General features: G+C 42.3%; 1 protein-coding gene across 7 annotated transcripts in view; it reads right to left on the bottom strand.

The window, feature by feature from the left end:
- Positions 1-14,926, bottom strand: part of QKI (QKI, KH domain containing RNA binding) — a 152,762-nt gene extending 137,836 nt beyond the window's left edge. For 5 of the 7 annotated variants that reach the window (XM_066178658.1, XM_066178659.1, XM_066178660.1 and 2 more), the window contains exon 1: positions 14,026-14,925. In XM_066178658.1, coding sequence (XP_066034755.1) covers positions 14,026-14,167 — 142 coding nt within the window. In that variant the 5' untranslated portion in view covers positions 14,168-14,925. Of the gene's footprint in view, positions 1-11,605; positions 12,147-12,228; positions 12,296-14,025 lie in introns of all 7 variants that reach the window. The other 2 variants (XM_066178664.1, XM_066178665.1) reach the window with 2 other exon arrangements.
- Between the last annotated feature and the right edge of the window lie 1,795 nt (positions 14,927-16,721).

Here is a 16,721-nt window from a genome sequence, read left to right as displayed (position 1 = left end):
ACCAATAGATATCAGATGATAGGCAACAACCAGAACAAATAAAAAAAATCCACGTGCAAGAATGCATTATTACACACACACCACGTTCCCTACGTAAATTTCAATGTTGCATTTTAAGAAATGCAAACAGGAATTCTGCTTCCTGTTAAAAAAAAAAAGCTGCTTACATTACTTATTAAAACCAGATAGTTTCATTAAAAAAAATAAAAACAAAACACTTAGAAGATTTATAATGCTGGAGTTTCTAATGTGCATGGTCTTCATCCACAAAGAGAACATTTTAGTTCATTGTGAAGTACAGTAGTTTTCCCCCCCTCCATCCCTCTGGCTTTACACTTCAGCAAATGGGTGTATAACTTTTAATTCCATTAGAAAAAAATAAGTAATTGTAATCATATTAAATCTTGCCCATAGAGACAACATTTCTAACTCAGTAAGTGCTTCCTACAACAATAAGGGACAGCTATTGACAAGTGCCACTAGCACGGAAGGGACGGGGGAAGGGAGAGAGCACAGGAGATAGAGTGTTCTCATGCCTATATACACACATGGTAGAAACAGACAGAGAATATTAAAACAAAACTAATATTTATTTTAACAGTCTGGTAGCCAAGACCTTTGCTACTTGCATAATTAGAATGTTGAAGATAATGTAAGTTTTCATGGAATAGCTACAGAATCATCACCTTTCTCTTCAGCTGACAAACAATCTCACTGAAGAAAAGTCTCTTTTAGGAACAAAGCCTAAAAAAAGTTCAAAAAAAGTGCAATCCACCATAGAAACTAAACATCCAATATTTGAACTGAACACTAAGTTCAATTCAAGTAATTTTTGAGCAGAATTTTACAGGCTTCTAACACAGCATAGATTTCCTTTACACTAGGTTCCATCAATCTCTTAAATCCAACAGAAACGATCTTAGAAATTAAGAGTTTATATTCAGGATTGATTTAAAGAACAGACTTACTACATTAGCAGGGTCTGTACCTTGACTACTAGTGTCATACTATAACATGTTCAAACATGATACACGTTCTTTTCTAAGTTCTTTTTTTCCCAAGCTCATTTATCACTAATGCTGAACAACAGGTTCTATTGGGGGGGGCAGGGAAGGGGGCAGGAAACAACCTGAAACATTCTTGAAATATTTACAGCTAAAAGTACTTGAGCATCTCGAACTGGCTTTAATACCCTTGCTCACAAGTGAAAACAGTGTGGCTATTTTAATGGAATTTAAACTGAAAGGTTCAGATGCCTTAAAGACAGTTTACTACTGAGATTATTCTATAATAATAGCAAACTAATTTGAGTTTAGTAGGTTACATCTCTTCTATGTACTTTTCGTAATTAATATATTAACATTTTGGAGCGCCAGTGCTGCAAATTGGACTCTAAAGATTAATAAAAATAGATTCTCTGTATCTCAGCTTGGGAAAACATCATCATACTCACTAGCTCAGTAAATACATAACACCAGGAAGTCCTAAAAAAAGAATAAATGCAGATAGGTCAAAGTTTCAGTTCACATAATGGTGAATACAATTTTATTTTTTGACCTCACTGAAGTTTCTTGTTTCAAATTTTTACTTCAGCCCACGGCCAAGACAATTACTACAGTGCAAAATCAGTGGTCTTCAACCTTTCTCACTTACACAACAACAAGAGGTTCACCAAAAAAAGTGAAGGCTCAGTGTAGCCTATTTAAATCTCCCAATAACAGATTTCCTTTTCCTTTGTTATCTGCAGCAACTCTTCATATGCAGCGAGCCTGCAAACAGTAGACTGAAGAACACCATTCCGGTAACTCATATTGCTTTTTATTTAGCTCCATTAACTTTGCTAACAAAAAAGATGCTGTCTACTTCAGAGAGAAAGCGGTCTCAATGGTCTCATGTCAAAGACTATTGCATGTTTTCATGCAATTTCCAAATACATCCTCTTCAGTTTAGGAAAAAAATCTCTTTGATATTACTTTTTGTGCCAGTGCCTGCACATCTCGCTGACGGTGCTGCAAAATGAAATACGTCTGCTTTGTAACTCTTTGCTATGTCAGAAAAGGTATGGGCAAGGAATGCCTAGAGTGGCTCAGTCTGACAAGCACGAGAAAAAATAGCATTGACTGAAAAGGAAAAGGACACTACATGCAGAAGAAATCTTGATTAGATTGTACAAAGACTAACTTCAATATAAATATCTCCATCTCTCTTAGGTGTAATGTGCAATCTTATAACATTTAAAGGCTAAGTAAATTGTTGTATTATTTTTTAAATTAGTAACAGTTTCTGAGCAAAAAGACACCTGAGAGCTCAAGAGAATATATTATGATTTTTCTGTTCCTTTCATATAATCAACTAATTTAGCAGTTTCAAAACCAACATATAATAAAATGTTTGCAGTTACTTATACAGTAATGTGTTTTTAAAATCTACTGTGTCCTTTCTATTGATTTTTTTCATTATACCAACATTGATAGGTGCATACTATTGCACCCATATTTGTGGCATTAAGTTTCATTAATAAGCTCAACAGCCTGGAAATAATCCCGATTTCATTCCTAGCAATATTTATTCCTTCACTTTCCATGGAGAGAAAAAAAAGCCCCAACTTTCCATGGGGGGAGGGTGTGGGAAAAGATAAAAGTTTATGGCAGCCCAAGTTTTTTTCAACTATATTACGACCTATGAAAAACTACTCACCCATAACTAGAGTAAGAAAGAAGCTCCTTAGATGTTAGTGCTTTATTTGTATCCTGTCTTTTATCTGAAATTTAAAACTAAGAGCATACAATAAAAGTTTGAAGGAGACATTGCAATATACTTCCAATTATTTACTAACAGATTTAAGTTATTAACGACTGCTGAAAACTTTCAGCAGCCCAGATGCTCAATCCAGAAAAACGTACTAGAAACATAGCTTAATCTGTGCAGCAATTTACACTATAACATACTAATACACTATAATAGTTATGACTGCTACACAACACACTGAAATGTTTGATACAGATTTCAGTAGTGAATTGCGCTCAGGGCTCAGAAACCTGTACGTACAGAATTAGTAACCTAAAGTCAGTCAGCAGGCAAAAAAAATCCATATGATGTGCCCAAATAAAGTAAAAAAATTGAGTATTATTATTTTAAACTGTTCTCCATGTATCAAGTGTTCAACAATTTCACATAACAAAAAGCAGTCAAAAACAATTCTAGTACAAACCATGCTAAATGGGATTAGAAAGACCTGTGCACATGACAAAAACCACTTAGTTATGCTATTAGGCTGACAGAAGAAAATCCCCCCTCAAATTCCCAACTATTTTCTTTATCCTGGAGGGGAAAAAATTAAAACTGAAAGTACTCAGTAATTGAAGGAACAAAGTAACTGGAAGCTGTGAGATCTAAGAAAGGCTAACACAGAACCTAAAGGAAAATTAAGTTCAGAATAAACTACATCTGCCTCAAAGTTAATTTCTTCAATTTTCTGAAGCCAAACAAGGTTGCTGAGACTGCAAAGATCAAGAGAAGTCGACAAGTCTGTCTTCAAAATGCAACTCACATTTATCAATCCTAAAGACTGACGCAAATCTTATTCAATGAATGAAAAACCAGTTGTCCATCTGTCATTTTAAGCTGTTGAATTTAGTAACCTTTCTGAATTGTAGAAGGGACGCATTTCCTTTCTATTCAGGCAAGCACAAGCGTGCGGTCCCTCCTCACTTAATTACTGCGCGAACACCTAAACACCAAGTGCCATCCCTCAACAGCCCAGCGCCGGCTGGGGCAGCCATCCACTGCAGCATCCATCTCTCTCCAATCCATCATCGTCAGCTTTCCTGCTGACACTCTTCAGAGCTGCCTAGCTGATGAATTGCTCTGTTATTCACCCTATGTTAATCCGAGGCTGACGCAAGAATACCTTGCTGAAGACACTTAACAGTATTAAAACTCAGCACTACCAAGTGCCCCCAGTGTGCATTAAACCTCCCATTTGGAACCAACGTGATTCCTCATGAATAGTTATGAATAACATACAGTTACTAAATCAACAGGCACTACATCTGTGTACCCCATCACCTGTAGACAGAGCTTCCACAAGGCCCCTTGTTTCCCTGGAAGCTACACCTGAATTATCAGAAGTTGGAAATACTTTGATCTGTATACAGTTTAACCTCAATTAACGCTATAATTAAGATGATATAGAGAAGTTTTCCCCCTCCTCCCCCTCAAAATGTCAGTATATATCTTAAATGCCACAGGTCTCTAAAAATTTTTTTGAAGTTCATACCTTTAATAAGCTTTTCTCAAGAAAGCACATTATACTTTTTTTCCATTCTAAGATGGATTTGATCTTCAGGTAATGTTTTTTCTGGTGGTTTTTCTGCATTTTTTTCCATAAAGGATTATGCTAGTGTGGTCCAAAAAAACCAAATTTATCCAGAGAATGAACACAAAACCACGGCAAGAAACTTCAAAATACGACTCAAATCTCTGAAAACATGCTATTAGAACAGCCAAATCTAATTCCCTTCTAAACACAATTACAGTCACTGATTTTTATACCTGAGACACTAAAGAATCATTCTTTCTCTGAAGATGTTTTAATACATATATAACCCATCTTCCAGACAGAATCTTCGTTAGAATTCATTTCTGATCCCTACCACATCATCTGTGCACAGATTTTGTTCAACTCTATTTGAGCACAAAGTTGACATAACTACATGAAAAGTGGGAACAAAAGAACGTGCATAACAGGTCTTGCTTCAGGTTGATTCAGAGGCAGTATCAGATTTCCATAAAAGCCTCAAGTGATTTAAGGCAGCAGTAATTCCCTCGTAAACTGACTGTATATGAGCCTCTCTGACTATACTTATCTTTATAGATGATAAGATACTTAAGCAATTAAAGAACTATCAACAACTTGTCTCTACCAATGTCTGACACACACCACGTTCTCACTGCACAGCCAATCTTCCCAGCGAAAACATCACACTTTAAACAAGACAGCTGGGCCTATTACAGCATTTTAACCTTCAACTTTAACACACAAACCAAGTGTTACGGGAACACGCCTGACAACAGATTGTACATGTAGTATTTAGGCAAAGTTATTTTGTAAGTTTGGGCGGGGGCTGACGACTGCGACAACTTTCTGAGAAATTGTCCATGTTGTTTTATGCCGGAGGGGTGCAGCTCATGCTCCTTCAAACTGAGACAAATTGAAACTAACTAAAAGCAGTATGATCAGCAACACTGTTCAAAAGCAAACAACATCGGGTCAGAGAATGTTTTTCCTCTGTTCTCCTCCTCCTCCCTGTTCCTGCAAAGAAACCTAAGATATTCACAGCAAAGAGAAGTGGATTTGGCCTGCTCTGCATCTAAAAGTTGAAAATTGCGCATCAGCTTTTAATATAATTATTCGCATGTTATTAGATTAAGCTGCATTGAGAAGAATATTAACTGATTTGCTACTGCTTCCAAGTCTGATAAATAAATGGAAGTAATATGCAACATGAGCTGAATATTTTAGTTCAGGTGCCATTTAAACTTATGAAGCACAACATTAGGGTTGTATTAATACTTGTGCTAGCAAATCTGTTGCTTATTTTTTAAAATTTCAGGCACCTACACATTAATGAAAAAAAAATACCGTAGCGAGGAAAGGACATTTTGACCAACTCATGGCTACAGAGATTTCTAAATCAGTTCTTTAATCACAATTTGAAAACACCCCACGTAGGTTCATTGTTTCAACAACCAAAAGGTTTAAAGAATTCAGCAAAGTCTGACTTCCATCTAGTGTCAGCTAGTCTGCAAATAAGCACATCCTTAAAATTCTGAATGGACCAGATGCACAATCAGTTGACATCAATTAGGAGCTTCAGACTTTTAAGTAAATGTTTAAGCAAACGCATTTCCCTCCCCAAGGCACTGCTCTACATCTTTAGTATCGAGCCACCTCAGCCACCGTGCCAACACAGCTGCTCTGAGATCACACATGGGGAGTGAGATCACAGCTCTGCTCCATCTGAAAAGAAAGCCAGCACCACACAAAAACAAACTCAAAAAACCCCTGACTGGTACAGAATATCAGCTGACCTTTTAAGCCAGAAACTGATCCACCAGATAAGAGTATAAAATACTGTATTATCTTTCCCTGCCTCTGCTCTGACATCAGCAGCCACTCTGATGCATTACTCCCTAGATTACCTAAAAGTAACTTCCCAGCAAAGTAACAAGATTTTAATGGTTTGTCATGTGATGATTCCACTTTTGACATCAAGTCTTAAAGAAACCTCAACATCTGTAAGGCTATACACCACTAAAGTGTTAATTGTCCCAACCATTCATACCCTCAGATTTCAGTGAGTTATCACACAAATTGCTTTATGGTTTATCCCTTCTAACCAAGGGGATCCTGAGGATCTCCCCGCACGGGCACTTCTACGAGCACCATATTAAAGTACAAAGTATCGAAACCTTGTTCTGGTACCCCTTGCGCTGGAAACAGAAAATCCCTCCAACTTACAGAATGGAGTAAAGTGAAAGTATTCAAGTGCAGCCGCAAAACAGACAAAAATATTTTTAAAAGCAATTTAAAAAATTGACTTCCAGGGTGCTACTCAACTATGCCCCACCAAAAACATTAAAACATCAATAGCTACCGACTGCCATTTCTCCTCAAGAGAACGTTTTTTGCATTGAACTGAAAAACAAAATTCACTATTTAACACCAAGTATATATTAAAAAAATCAATTCTCAAATGAAAAGTAACCGAAAATGTATTTTCAATTTCTACTCATTATTTCTAACCACAAGAATAAAATAAATTAAAAACCCTGCTAGCATTACCACACTCCTTCCAACCACTAACATTGCTAAAATAACTGTAGAGATCAAAAAGGCTGCAACTTCTAGTGCCGAACTCAGACAACAGGGGTTTCAGTAACACAACTCCAATTTGCACTGTCTTGTTGTTCACAGACACGCAGCTAGTCTGCAAAAGACACTTTCAAATGCAAGCAAGAATAACACAGTGGAGAACAGTTCTGCTAATGAAGCCAGATATTATTTCTCTTTAATGCTGTCACAGCTGTTTTGTTCATTCATGCATAAATTGTCTAAAAAAATATAAGCTCTGCTATTAAAAAGCCAACTCCACTTCTATTAAATGTTTCCAAGAAAAACAACCAAAAGAAACACAAACCTGGACATTACTTTAACTGCATTGTACAGGATTATACAGGATATTGTCTGAAGTTAAAAGTAAAAACGTAATGTTGCCGAACTTTCAGCAACCCCACTCCTTGTCTAAGCAAAGCAAACGTATATAATTCAGAGTATAAACATTACACCTATTATCTGTTTCAGGATTCAAACAGTAATTTCAACGTCCCACACAGACCCTCTCACTAGCAAGACACAGACGTAGCTTGTGTGGTACTTCTACTGACCTATGCAACCAACTGCATAGTGAGATTAAAAACACTACCAGTTTTACTGCTCCTACTAGTTTTCTTAGCACTGGGTTATTAAATTTCAGTGAAATGTCAAAATCAATGGAAGATTTTCATAGTCTGCATTCTGATTAAAGTAAATACAGAAAAAAAAATCACACGGCAGGAATGAGAAGTTGTGAGTTATGTTTCAATGAAGACAAGGGGTCAGTGAATGGCGGGCATTTCATTAGTTCACGGCTTTCCTGGCAAGGCATTTCCCCCATCTCCCCCTCTCCCCCCCCCCAACATTCCATATAAGTAGTCAAATATAAACCATCAGTTTCCATGGCAGACTCCTGCTGCACTTCAATCAGCCTGAGCTGTCAGGACGGTCTGGTAATTAATGTTAACACAGGTCTATCCTGTCAGCCACAGAAATACACCATATCAGCATCTAATAATACATCTAATTAATAGGATACCTGCACCAGTATGCATTCCCAAAAATGGAGAACACTTTATGGTTACAGACAGTAATTAATTAAAGACAATTCAAACATACTTTTACTCTTCTAACAAAGTCTACACAATTCAAATCATTGTAAGGATCCCATTCCTGACCTGGCACTGTATAGTATACTAAGAGGAAAGAAAGTTTTAATCGAAGCATGACTGAAACTGGTCAAAAACATTACTAACCCACAAAAGTGACCATCAAGTCTAGCCTGCTCTTCACACCCACAGCACTAATCCAACATCAGCAACTTCCTTCTATCTGTTGATGCATGTAAACTTCATTTTCATGATCAGGACATTCTAAGTGTTCTCTTAAAATCTACAGTGTTTTTCTCAGTTGGTGGTGATTGGTTTAGGGTTTTTTTTCCCCACTTTACTGTAACATTAACCAACACACCTCCAGTTCTTCCCCTTATGCGTCACAAAGAGCTGCTCGCCACTCCCCAATCTAATCTGCACTCGGTCAGTTGTTTCTAACCATAGCAAGGGATTTTTATACGACACCAGTTATTTTAGAAATGACTGCGTTCAGTTTCTGGGGAGGAAAATGCAACTCAATTCCATCCTTCATGAACGAGTTGCACTAAACAAAAACGACAAATTCTAACAGGCCTCTCCCAGTTTAACAAGTCAGCTGCTCCCGTACACAACTAAGTCTACTGTGGTTACTCTTATTAAAAAAAAAAAAAAAAATTAAACAATCCAAAGACAGATATTTTAACAATCAATTATTGGTAACCAACAGCGAACAAACCACTTTCAAAGCATGAGCTTAAAATAACTGCTTTACTAACTTAAAACTCATATCAGTTAAAACCTACCCTTTTTTTAGTTACATGCCAGGTGACTGCAATCCTATAAATGCTGCAGATACGGCTCCAAAAATAACATATTTTAAAAAGAACTGAACTGTTGCCGTTCAAATATTTTTCCACAACCCAAAAAAAAAAAAAAAAAGGCCACACTGTTTCTTAAGTGCATTTGAGCTTTTGGTTTGGCACTATAAGAGGCTGTGCCAAGGCATTAAAGCCGCTCCCTCCCTCCCGCCAAAAAATAACCAAACACCCACACCTCAAAATAGCTCTTACAAGGTTTCTGAATCCAAGTTCTAGAAGCATTGCAACCTTGCTATTACAACACATTCATAAATCAGAAAAACACCTCAGACCATTAAGTTTTAAGAGATAATTAAAGAACCAAATTCAAAAGAGTACGAATAATAAACAGCACACAAACAATACTCAATGCTCTTGTGGCATGCTGCTTTGACAATTTTAACATTAACACACCAAGTTGAAAAATTAGTCTGAGACTCTATGGGCAAACACCTTTCATAAGGCCTTTATCCCAAAGAATATTCATCCCTGGATACTGCATTAAGAAGCACATTTTTTAATGAATTAATGGGGGTCTGTTGCAAGATCTGATACAACTGAAAAAACTGACATGCTAATGCGGCCAGTGCCCCTCCATCAAATCTGACAAGTCAGCAAAAGCCTAGCTAAGCACAGGCTACATTTACATAATCACAAACAATAAGGTCATGTACAAAAGTAACTAGATAACTTCCCAGGGAGAACTCATTTACAACACCAGAACGCAGTTCTTCAGCCCTGCTTCACGCAGACATTTTGGTTAATACAACCAGACTGACAAAAAACACTGCACTCTTGGGCACTAAGCTCTCCAAGTTCACATGCACTTTCCTCAGTGAGAAAACTAAACAGAGAGAGAAACATTCACGAAAAATTTATCTTCATACTGCCTACTTGGATGTTTTTACAACAGCTTTGTTATACCTGGTAGGCAGAAAGAGGCAACCTATTTGACATAAAATTAGATTTATTTCCAATAGTTAGATGAAAGGTTTACTTTACATTTAAAGTTAGACATGCTTTTAAGTCACCTTCAGCACAGTTTTGAAGGGGAGACGGAAGTTTTTGAGGTACTGGTTACCGAGGAAAAATGAATTCTTGAAAAAGTCCACTTCAATCTCTCTAGTAAAACAGTTCAGACCACAGTCTGATCTGTGCACGTTCTAATCAGGTGCAAGAGTTTAAGCACTTACAGGTGATAGAAAACAAAATGTAAATTTAAAAATGAGACTACTCAGATCTCAGTAAATAGTTCAGGCACTTCAGTTCATAGTCTGCTGAAAGAATACAACTGAAGTACCTCATTAATTTTAATCTGTCAACATGTTACTGAGGAGTTTTAGAAACAGTGCAAGAAAACAGGTACAACTCCATTCACTGCCCACAAAGGGGAGCATTAAAATACACAAGTTGTAAAAAAAAAAAAAACACACCTCACTTAACATCATAAAAGTTAGTATCTCAAAAGCTTAAGAAAAAAAAAAAAAAAAAAAAAAAAAAAAAAAAAAAAAAACCAAAAAAAATCAGGTCACATTTGATGGTGCAAACAATTACAGGAAATACAGCCTATTCCACATTCAGGAAAAGCCCTCTCTTCCCACAGGTTTGCACTAGTCTGATAAAAACAATTCAGCTTCCTAGTTATTATGATGTGCTCTTTAAACATCCTTGTTAATCCACAGAAGCCTTATTTACACACAAGTTAAAAGAACACATATGGAAAAATAACTGTAACCTAAACAAAACTAACTTTCACATTTTATGAAAGGAGTTCTTAAAGAAAAAAAAAAAAGGTTTCCTCAATACACTTCTTATATTTAAGCTAATCTTCAAAAATAAAATGCTGCAAGATAGAGACTTATTTACTAAGTAAAACACTAAAATTTTCCAAGATCAAAAAGTAGGATTGAGTTCAGAAACAAAAACATGCCTGGGATAATACACACAGCATAGAAGTGGCTCCCCAAAAAGCAGATGAACATTCTGTAACCTAACCAGATTAGATGTAGATGTACTGTTCACCTAAACCCACAGGTCTGTTTCTATCTCTTGCTGCATAAAATTACAAGAAGTAATCACAGCAGAAGCCCATTTGAGTTCTGCTTTAAATACTGGCACGTAACAATAAATAATAATAAAAAAAACCTACCCTAGCATTCCAGTAGGGAAAGCAATCCCACCTTTTATTTGTTTGAATTCTTAGGGTTGTGACTTTATTTTTTCATTTTAATCAGCACACAAAATAAAAGACAATGGTTGATCATAATATTATTCTTCTCAAGCCTAAACAAAACCTTCAGGGAAATGGTTGTATTATAACTCAAAAATAAAATCCCACCTACCTAATGCACACAACAACAAACTAGAAGTAAAATCAAATTACAGGGGGCAAAGAGGGAATGTAAACCCTGGATCTTTATTCTTAGATTATATATACCTATATATATACGCACTTGCCCCAAATACTTGGTATTCTGAAGGGTGCCAGGAAACAACTGACAAAACCATGAAACAATACACTTTTCAGTAAGCACATTAAATCCTGCAGACTTCTCCAGCAGACCTGTAGTTCACTGTTACTAAACCCTTCTGGTGGAGGATGTCAGTGGAGCATACAGTTCAAGATATTTAACACAGCCCCCCAACGGTAACCAGGATAGGTGTTTTACAGGCAAACAGTTGTTCTAACTTCTCAACTGTTCACTGCTACTGCCTATTCCACCTATGAAATACTGCCTTGTAAGTATACAATACGTGGAGGTCCATGCAAATACAGATACCTGCACAAATCCACAAGTATTTTGTCATTCTCTGGCGTCTTCTACCAGTAAATTTGATAAATTTACTGCCCGAGTCAATAGTGGTGCTTGCGGACTCATGCCTCAGAAAAAAAAATAACTGGCGCCCCTTAGTGTTCAAATTCTGAAGTCTTGAAGCAATTTACTAGATTTGCATGAAACTTTTTTTTCAACATTCCAAAAAGTTTTCTGCCTCCACAATACTTCCACCCAATTGCCAACGTAAACAGGAAAAGCAGAAAAGCTTAAAGGGATAGCAGGCTTCTTCCAGAGACCATTTAGGAACACAGATTATATTTTATTTGCTTTTCTTTTGAAGAAGAGAGCAGAGAACAGTTCCGACACAGTCCTTAAACTTTGTTAGCAAGAGCCTCGAGAGCCCTTGTTTTGGAACTCCAATACTTTGCAAACAGACTTCCAGAGTTTTCAGTCTTTCAAAATATACGACAAGATAGAAGTATTTCGGCAATTCCTTTTTCAGTGTCCTTTTCGCATCAGAAAATGTTTTTCTTCCTTCTGTTCTCTGAAAATAAAAAAACAGCTTCAGGCCTCCTCTGGCCAAGTACATAAAGTTGAAGAGATTCAGGAATTTAAAAATCCATTACCAAGCTTCTGGAAGGCTCATCTGTGCTATAACGGAGTCTTCTCAGTCAAGTTTCTTCTCGATGTTTACTGTAAATTTAACAATTCTGAAGAGGTTGCTCACTGTGGTGACCAAGAACGTAAGTTCTAAATAGTTTTGCTTTTCACGTCCACATTTGCTCCAATATAAATTCAAACTCCTCCAAGTGTCTTGAAAATAAAAATAGACTCTCCCATTATAATGCTTCCCACAATCCATATTTCAGTATGTTTGGGGCTTTTTTAACTCCTCTATCATTTATTTCAGAAGGTAGCATTTTCTCGACACGCTATTTTTGTGTCGTACTACCATCGCTATCTCATTTTTACAGTCTTGGCAGAGGGCGGGGAGTTGTTCTACCAAATATAACCAGTTCTTTCATCTTCCGAGGTCAACAACTTCCCAAACTTCTTTTAGCGAGAAGGAATACATCCGCAAACAAGAACCCTAACTCAAAAATCAGTACTTCATACTAAGAATCCCAACAAGTTGAAACTGTATAAATAATTTATGGACATATCATATTCTACAACGCTACCAAATACGATTAAACAAACAGGTCTAACTCTCCAGAAAGCCTAGGTTTAAAGTTATATGAAAGGAAATGCCTATGACGAGAAAAACAAACCTATGAACCCGAGTACAAGGCGAATTTAAAATACTAAGAACAAGTGTTTCACCTAATTTTTGATACACAGTGGGTCTGTAACTGTAGTGGGAAAACGTATGGGACACAGGAAGTTCCCGGGTCGTACTTTTCTTTTTGATTTCTAAAGCGTGATTATTTATTTGTGAAAACAACCTTAAACAAAGTTATTAGGGGAAAAATTGGGGGTATGGAGAGGGCCGTGCCAGGAGCGGGTGCGGGGCTGGGATGGACGCTTGGCAGGAGCAGACCAGGCAATTTCGTAATCCTTTTTGTTTCTCCCCCTTCACTAAAGTCACACGTAGGAGCCCTTCAAGTTAAGTTTCTTTAAAAGGTAAGGACAGCCGAGAGAAGAATTTGCTCGCTTCCCTTGCGATATAGGAAAATCGCAATTAGTTTGTGGCCGGTTCGGGGTGGGGTAGATCTGGAGCTGAAGAAAGAGCTCAGCCCCCCTTCGCCTTAGTCATTTAAGCCCAAGCAGCTTCCAGAAGAGCCAAATCTCGAAACCAAACACCCCCCGCCCCCCCGGCGGAGGCCCCGGGGCCGGGCGGCGGAGCGCTCCGAGGGCGCCGGCAGGACCCCTGTGTCCCCCGCCGCCGCGGGAGGGAGGGATGGAGGGAGGGAGGGGAGCGCCAGCCGCCAGCCAGCCTTTCCCCTCCTCCCTGCCTTCCCCCAGAGCGCATTCCTGAGCTCCTCTCCTCGCTCCCTCCCCTCCGTGCTGTACTTACCCTTCCCCCGGTTTAAGCAGATAGTGCGGAAAAGGGTAAAAAGGAAAGAAAAAAAGAAAGAAGAAGAAAAAAAAAAAAAACAAAAAAAACAAGGGGGGGGAAACCCTCCGGGGGGAGATCGGGAACCCGCGCGGCCGGGGCTACCTCTCCCCTCCCACTCGCTCCCCGAGTCCTCCGGCACAGCGCGACGGCGGCCAGGGCGGGGAGAGCCCGCACTTCCCCTTTGTTTTCGGCTCCCAGCCGGGGCCGGGAGCGTGCGGGGAGCAGCGGGGAGAGCGGAACAGGCCCCGGGCCGCCCCCGCCGCCCGGCCGGGCCGGGGCGGGGGGCCGAGCGGGATTCCCGGGCCGGGAGAAGCAGGGCAGGGCGGCGGGGCGGGGGAGGGGGCGGCCGGGCGAGCGCTTTTACCTTCGTCCAGCAGCCTCTCGAGGTGGTTGAAGATCCCGCAGAAGTTGGGGAGGCTGCTCATCAGCTTCTTGTCGTTCATCAGCTGCATCAGGTAATCGGGGCTCGGCTTCGGCTTCTCCTTGGTTTCCATTTCCCCAACCATATTCCAAGCCCGCGCAGAGACGGCGAGCGCCCGCAGCAGCTCTGCCGAGCAACGCGACCGCGGCACGGGGCGCCCGGCTGGATCCGGGCGGGCAGGGAGGCGGTGGGGGAGGGGAGGGGGCGGGGAGGGGAGCTTCCCCGAGGAAGGAGGAGAAGGAGGAGGATTCAAATCCGGAGACAAACGCAGACCCGCCGCTGAGTCCCAGGGACCGAAAAAAAAAAAAAAAAGAAAAAAAAAAAAAAAAAAGAGGAAACTCGGTAGAAACCCCCGTGCGGGCTGCGCCCTCCTCTCCGGGCACAAGGACCCGCCGCCGCCTCTCGGTGCCGCCGCCGCTTCCCTGCTCCGTGCGCCCTCGGCCGGCGCAGTCCTCGGTGTGTCCCCCCTCCTCCTCCTCCTCCTCCCGCGCACACACACGCTGAGCCCGGTTCTCCTCTCGGCGCTGCCCCCTGTCTCCGCGGCGGGGGAGGAAGGGAGGGGACGCGCGGGGCGGGCGGGCGCTGCTGGCACGACTGCCGCTTCCGAGGAGCCGCCGCCGGTGTCTCCCCGCTGTTGCCGCCGCCGCCGCTGCTGTTGTTGCCGCCGCGCTGCGCCTGGCGTGTGTCCTCCTCCTCTCCTCCTCTCCGCCTCCCGCCCGCCCGCCCGCCCGCCCTCCCGCCGCCGCTGCTGCTGCCGCTGCCGCCGCCGCCGCCGCCGCCTGTAGCTGCTGAGTCTCAGCCTCGCCGCCGCCTCCTCACTTCTCCTCAGTTCGCTCCGGAGTTCGCTTCAGTTCAGGCTGCGCTGGCAGCAGCGGCGGCGGCGGCAGGAGGGGAGGGGGCAGGGCCCGCGGGGGTGGGACACGCCGCGGGCGGGGCCAGGGGCGGGGCGGCCGCTGCCCGGCGGCGGCGGCAGCGCCGCTTGGCGGAGCCACAGCTGTCCGTCCCTCCCTCCTTCCCTCCCTTCCGCTCCGGGGGCCCGGAGCGGCGGCGGGGGGATAGCCGGCTTCCCGTGCGGCTCCGCCGCGCGGAAACACGCGCGCGCGCACGGAACTCTCCCAAACAAAGTCGCGTCGCGGCACCTCCGGGGCGGGGACGCGTCACGTGCGCTCTCCTCCCGGGGGCGGGGAGAGCCCCGCCGGGGCGCGCGCGCTCCCGCCGCTCCGCGCGGCCCCGGTGTCGCGTGGCGGCGGGGGGGGAGGGGGCAGGTGTGCGCGGGGGCTGCGGCCGCGCGTGCGCGCGCGGGCGGTGGGCGGCGCGGACGGCGCGAGGAGCGATTCCCGGTCGGTCCCGGGGTCGGGCGGGGTGTGCGGAACCGCGGGAGGCCGGCCGCTGACCGGCTCCGCGGCGGGGCGAGGAGGGAGAAACAGGGCTGCCGGGAGCCGCCCTCTCCGGCCGCGGGGCCCCAGGAGCGTCGGGTGGCCGCGGCCGGCCCCCGCGGTGCGCGGAGAGGGTCGGGGCCCTTTCCCCCGACTGCGCAGCGCCTGCCCCGGCCACCAGCCCGGGCCGGATCCCGGCCCGCCGTGCTCCTCTCCGCCCGAGCCGCCCCGGCAAGCCTGCGCGTCGCCCTTGTTGCTTGTAGGGCAGCGCCGCGTTTTGGCATCAGCCGTGGCTCGTTTGACGGGTTTGGATGGGAGACGTGACGGGAGCAGCGGTGTCCGGCAGCCAGAGCCAAAATTAACGTGCTCCATCCACTATAGCCGCAGAGGCAAAGCAGCGCGACGCGGTTGCTTGTACGTATTCCTCCTTCCCCACGAAGCAGCTACTCGGTGCTCTTACTTGGTGTTCAGCACTCAAGAGGCTGTCAGGAAGCTTTGAAGCAGTTTGTGGTAGCTTGGTAGAGCTTTTGTTGCACAGCTGGATAAAAATCGCTGCATTCTTACGTAGCTCGCTGAAAACGGTCATATTTCATAAGACTAGGTATAAAGTCTAGTTATTGCTTGAAGTTCTGTAAAAAATTCAAATGCATTTCAGTACATACTGCACAGTATTTGAAGAAACTTTCATTGTTATGTTAATAGCAATGAACAATGCATCCTAAACTAAAAAGAGATGGAGCCACGTCATCTTGACAGGTGTACAGTGTCACTGGGTATTGTCAAGCAATATTAACTCTGCTTTTCCTGAAAGATGTGCATTGACAAAAATGTAGAGAACATGTAGTTCTCAGAACAGTAAAAATGCCTTGGATTATTGCATTATGTCAGTGTTTAATGCATATTCCCCCTTTAGAAAGGTAAATAGAACTCATTATTTGGACATTTGAGTTTTTATTTCTTTCAGGGTTTTGCTTACATTAGTAGAAATTATTGGCTTATGTAAGGTAAGTCAGTCTTACTGCTTCCATCCTTAAAAAATTGTATATTCAGTAAGAAAATATTGGTTTTGTTATCCAGGAATAGCAGTGCTACAAACCATTATTTTAAATATAGATTCTTAGTTCATCAATAGCATGCACACAGCACACCGCAGTATGGTTATGGATGACAAAACAATGCGGTTTCCATTTAGTAACGTGATTGTGTTTGCTCTGTTCCATCCTTGTTTTAAGATTGTGACAAACTAAAATACAGCTTTATGTG

This window comes from Chamaea fasciata, unplaced genomic scaffold, assembly GCF_029207755.1.
Source record: "Chamaea fasciata isolate MVZ Bird 193981 ecotype frontalis unplaced genomic scaffold, bChaFas1.0.hap1 SCAF_3, whole genome shotgun sequence".
Lineage (NCBI taxonomy): Eukaryota > Metazoa > Chordata > Aves > Passeriformes > Sylviidae > Chamaea > Chamaea fasciata.
The sequence above is the reverse complement of the archived record's forward strand: the minus strand, read 5'-3'. Positions and strand labels throughout refer to the sequence as shown.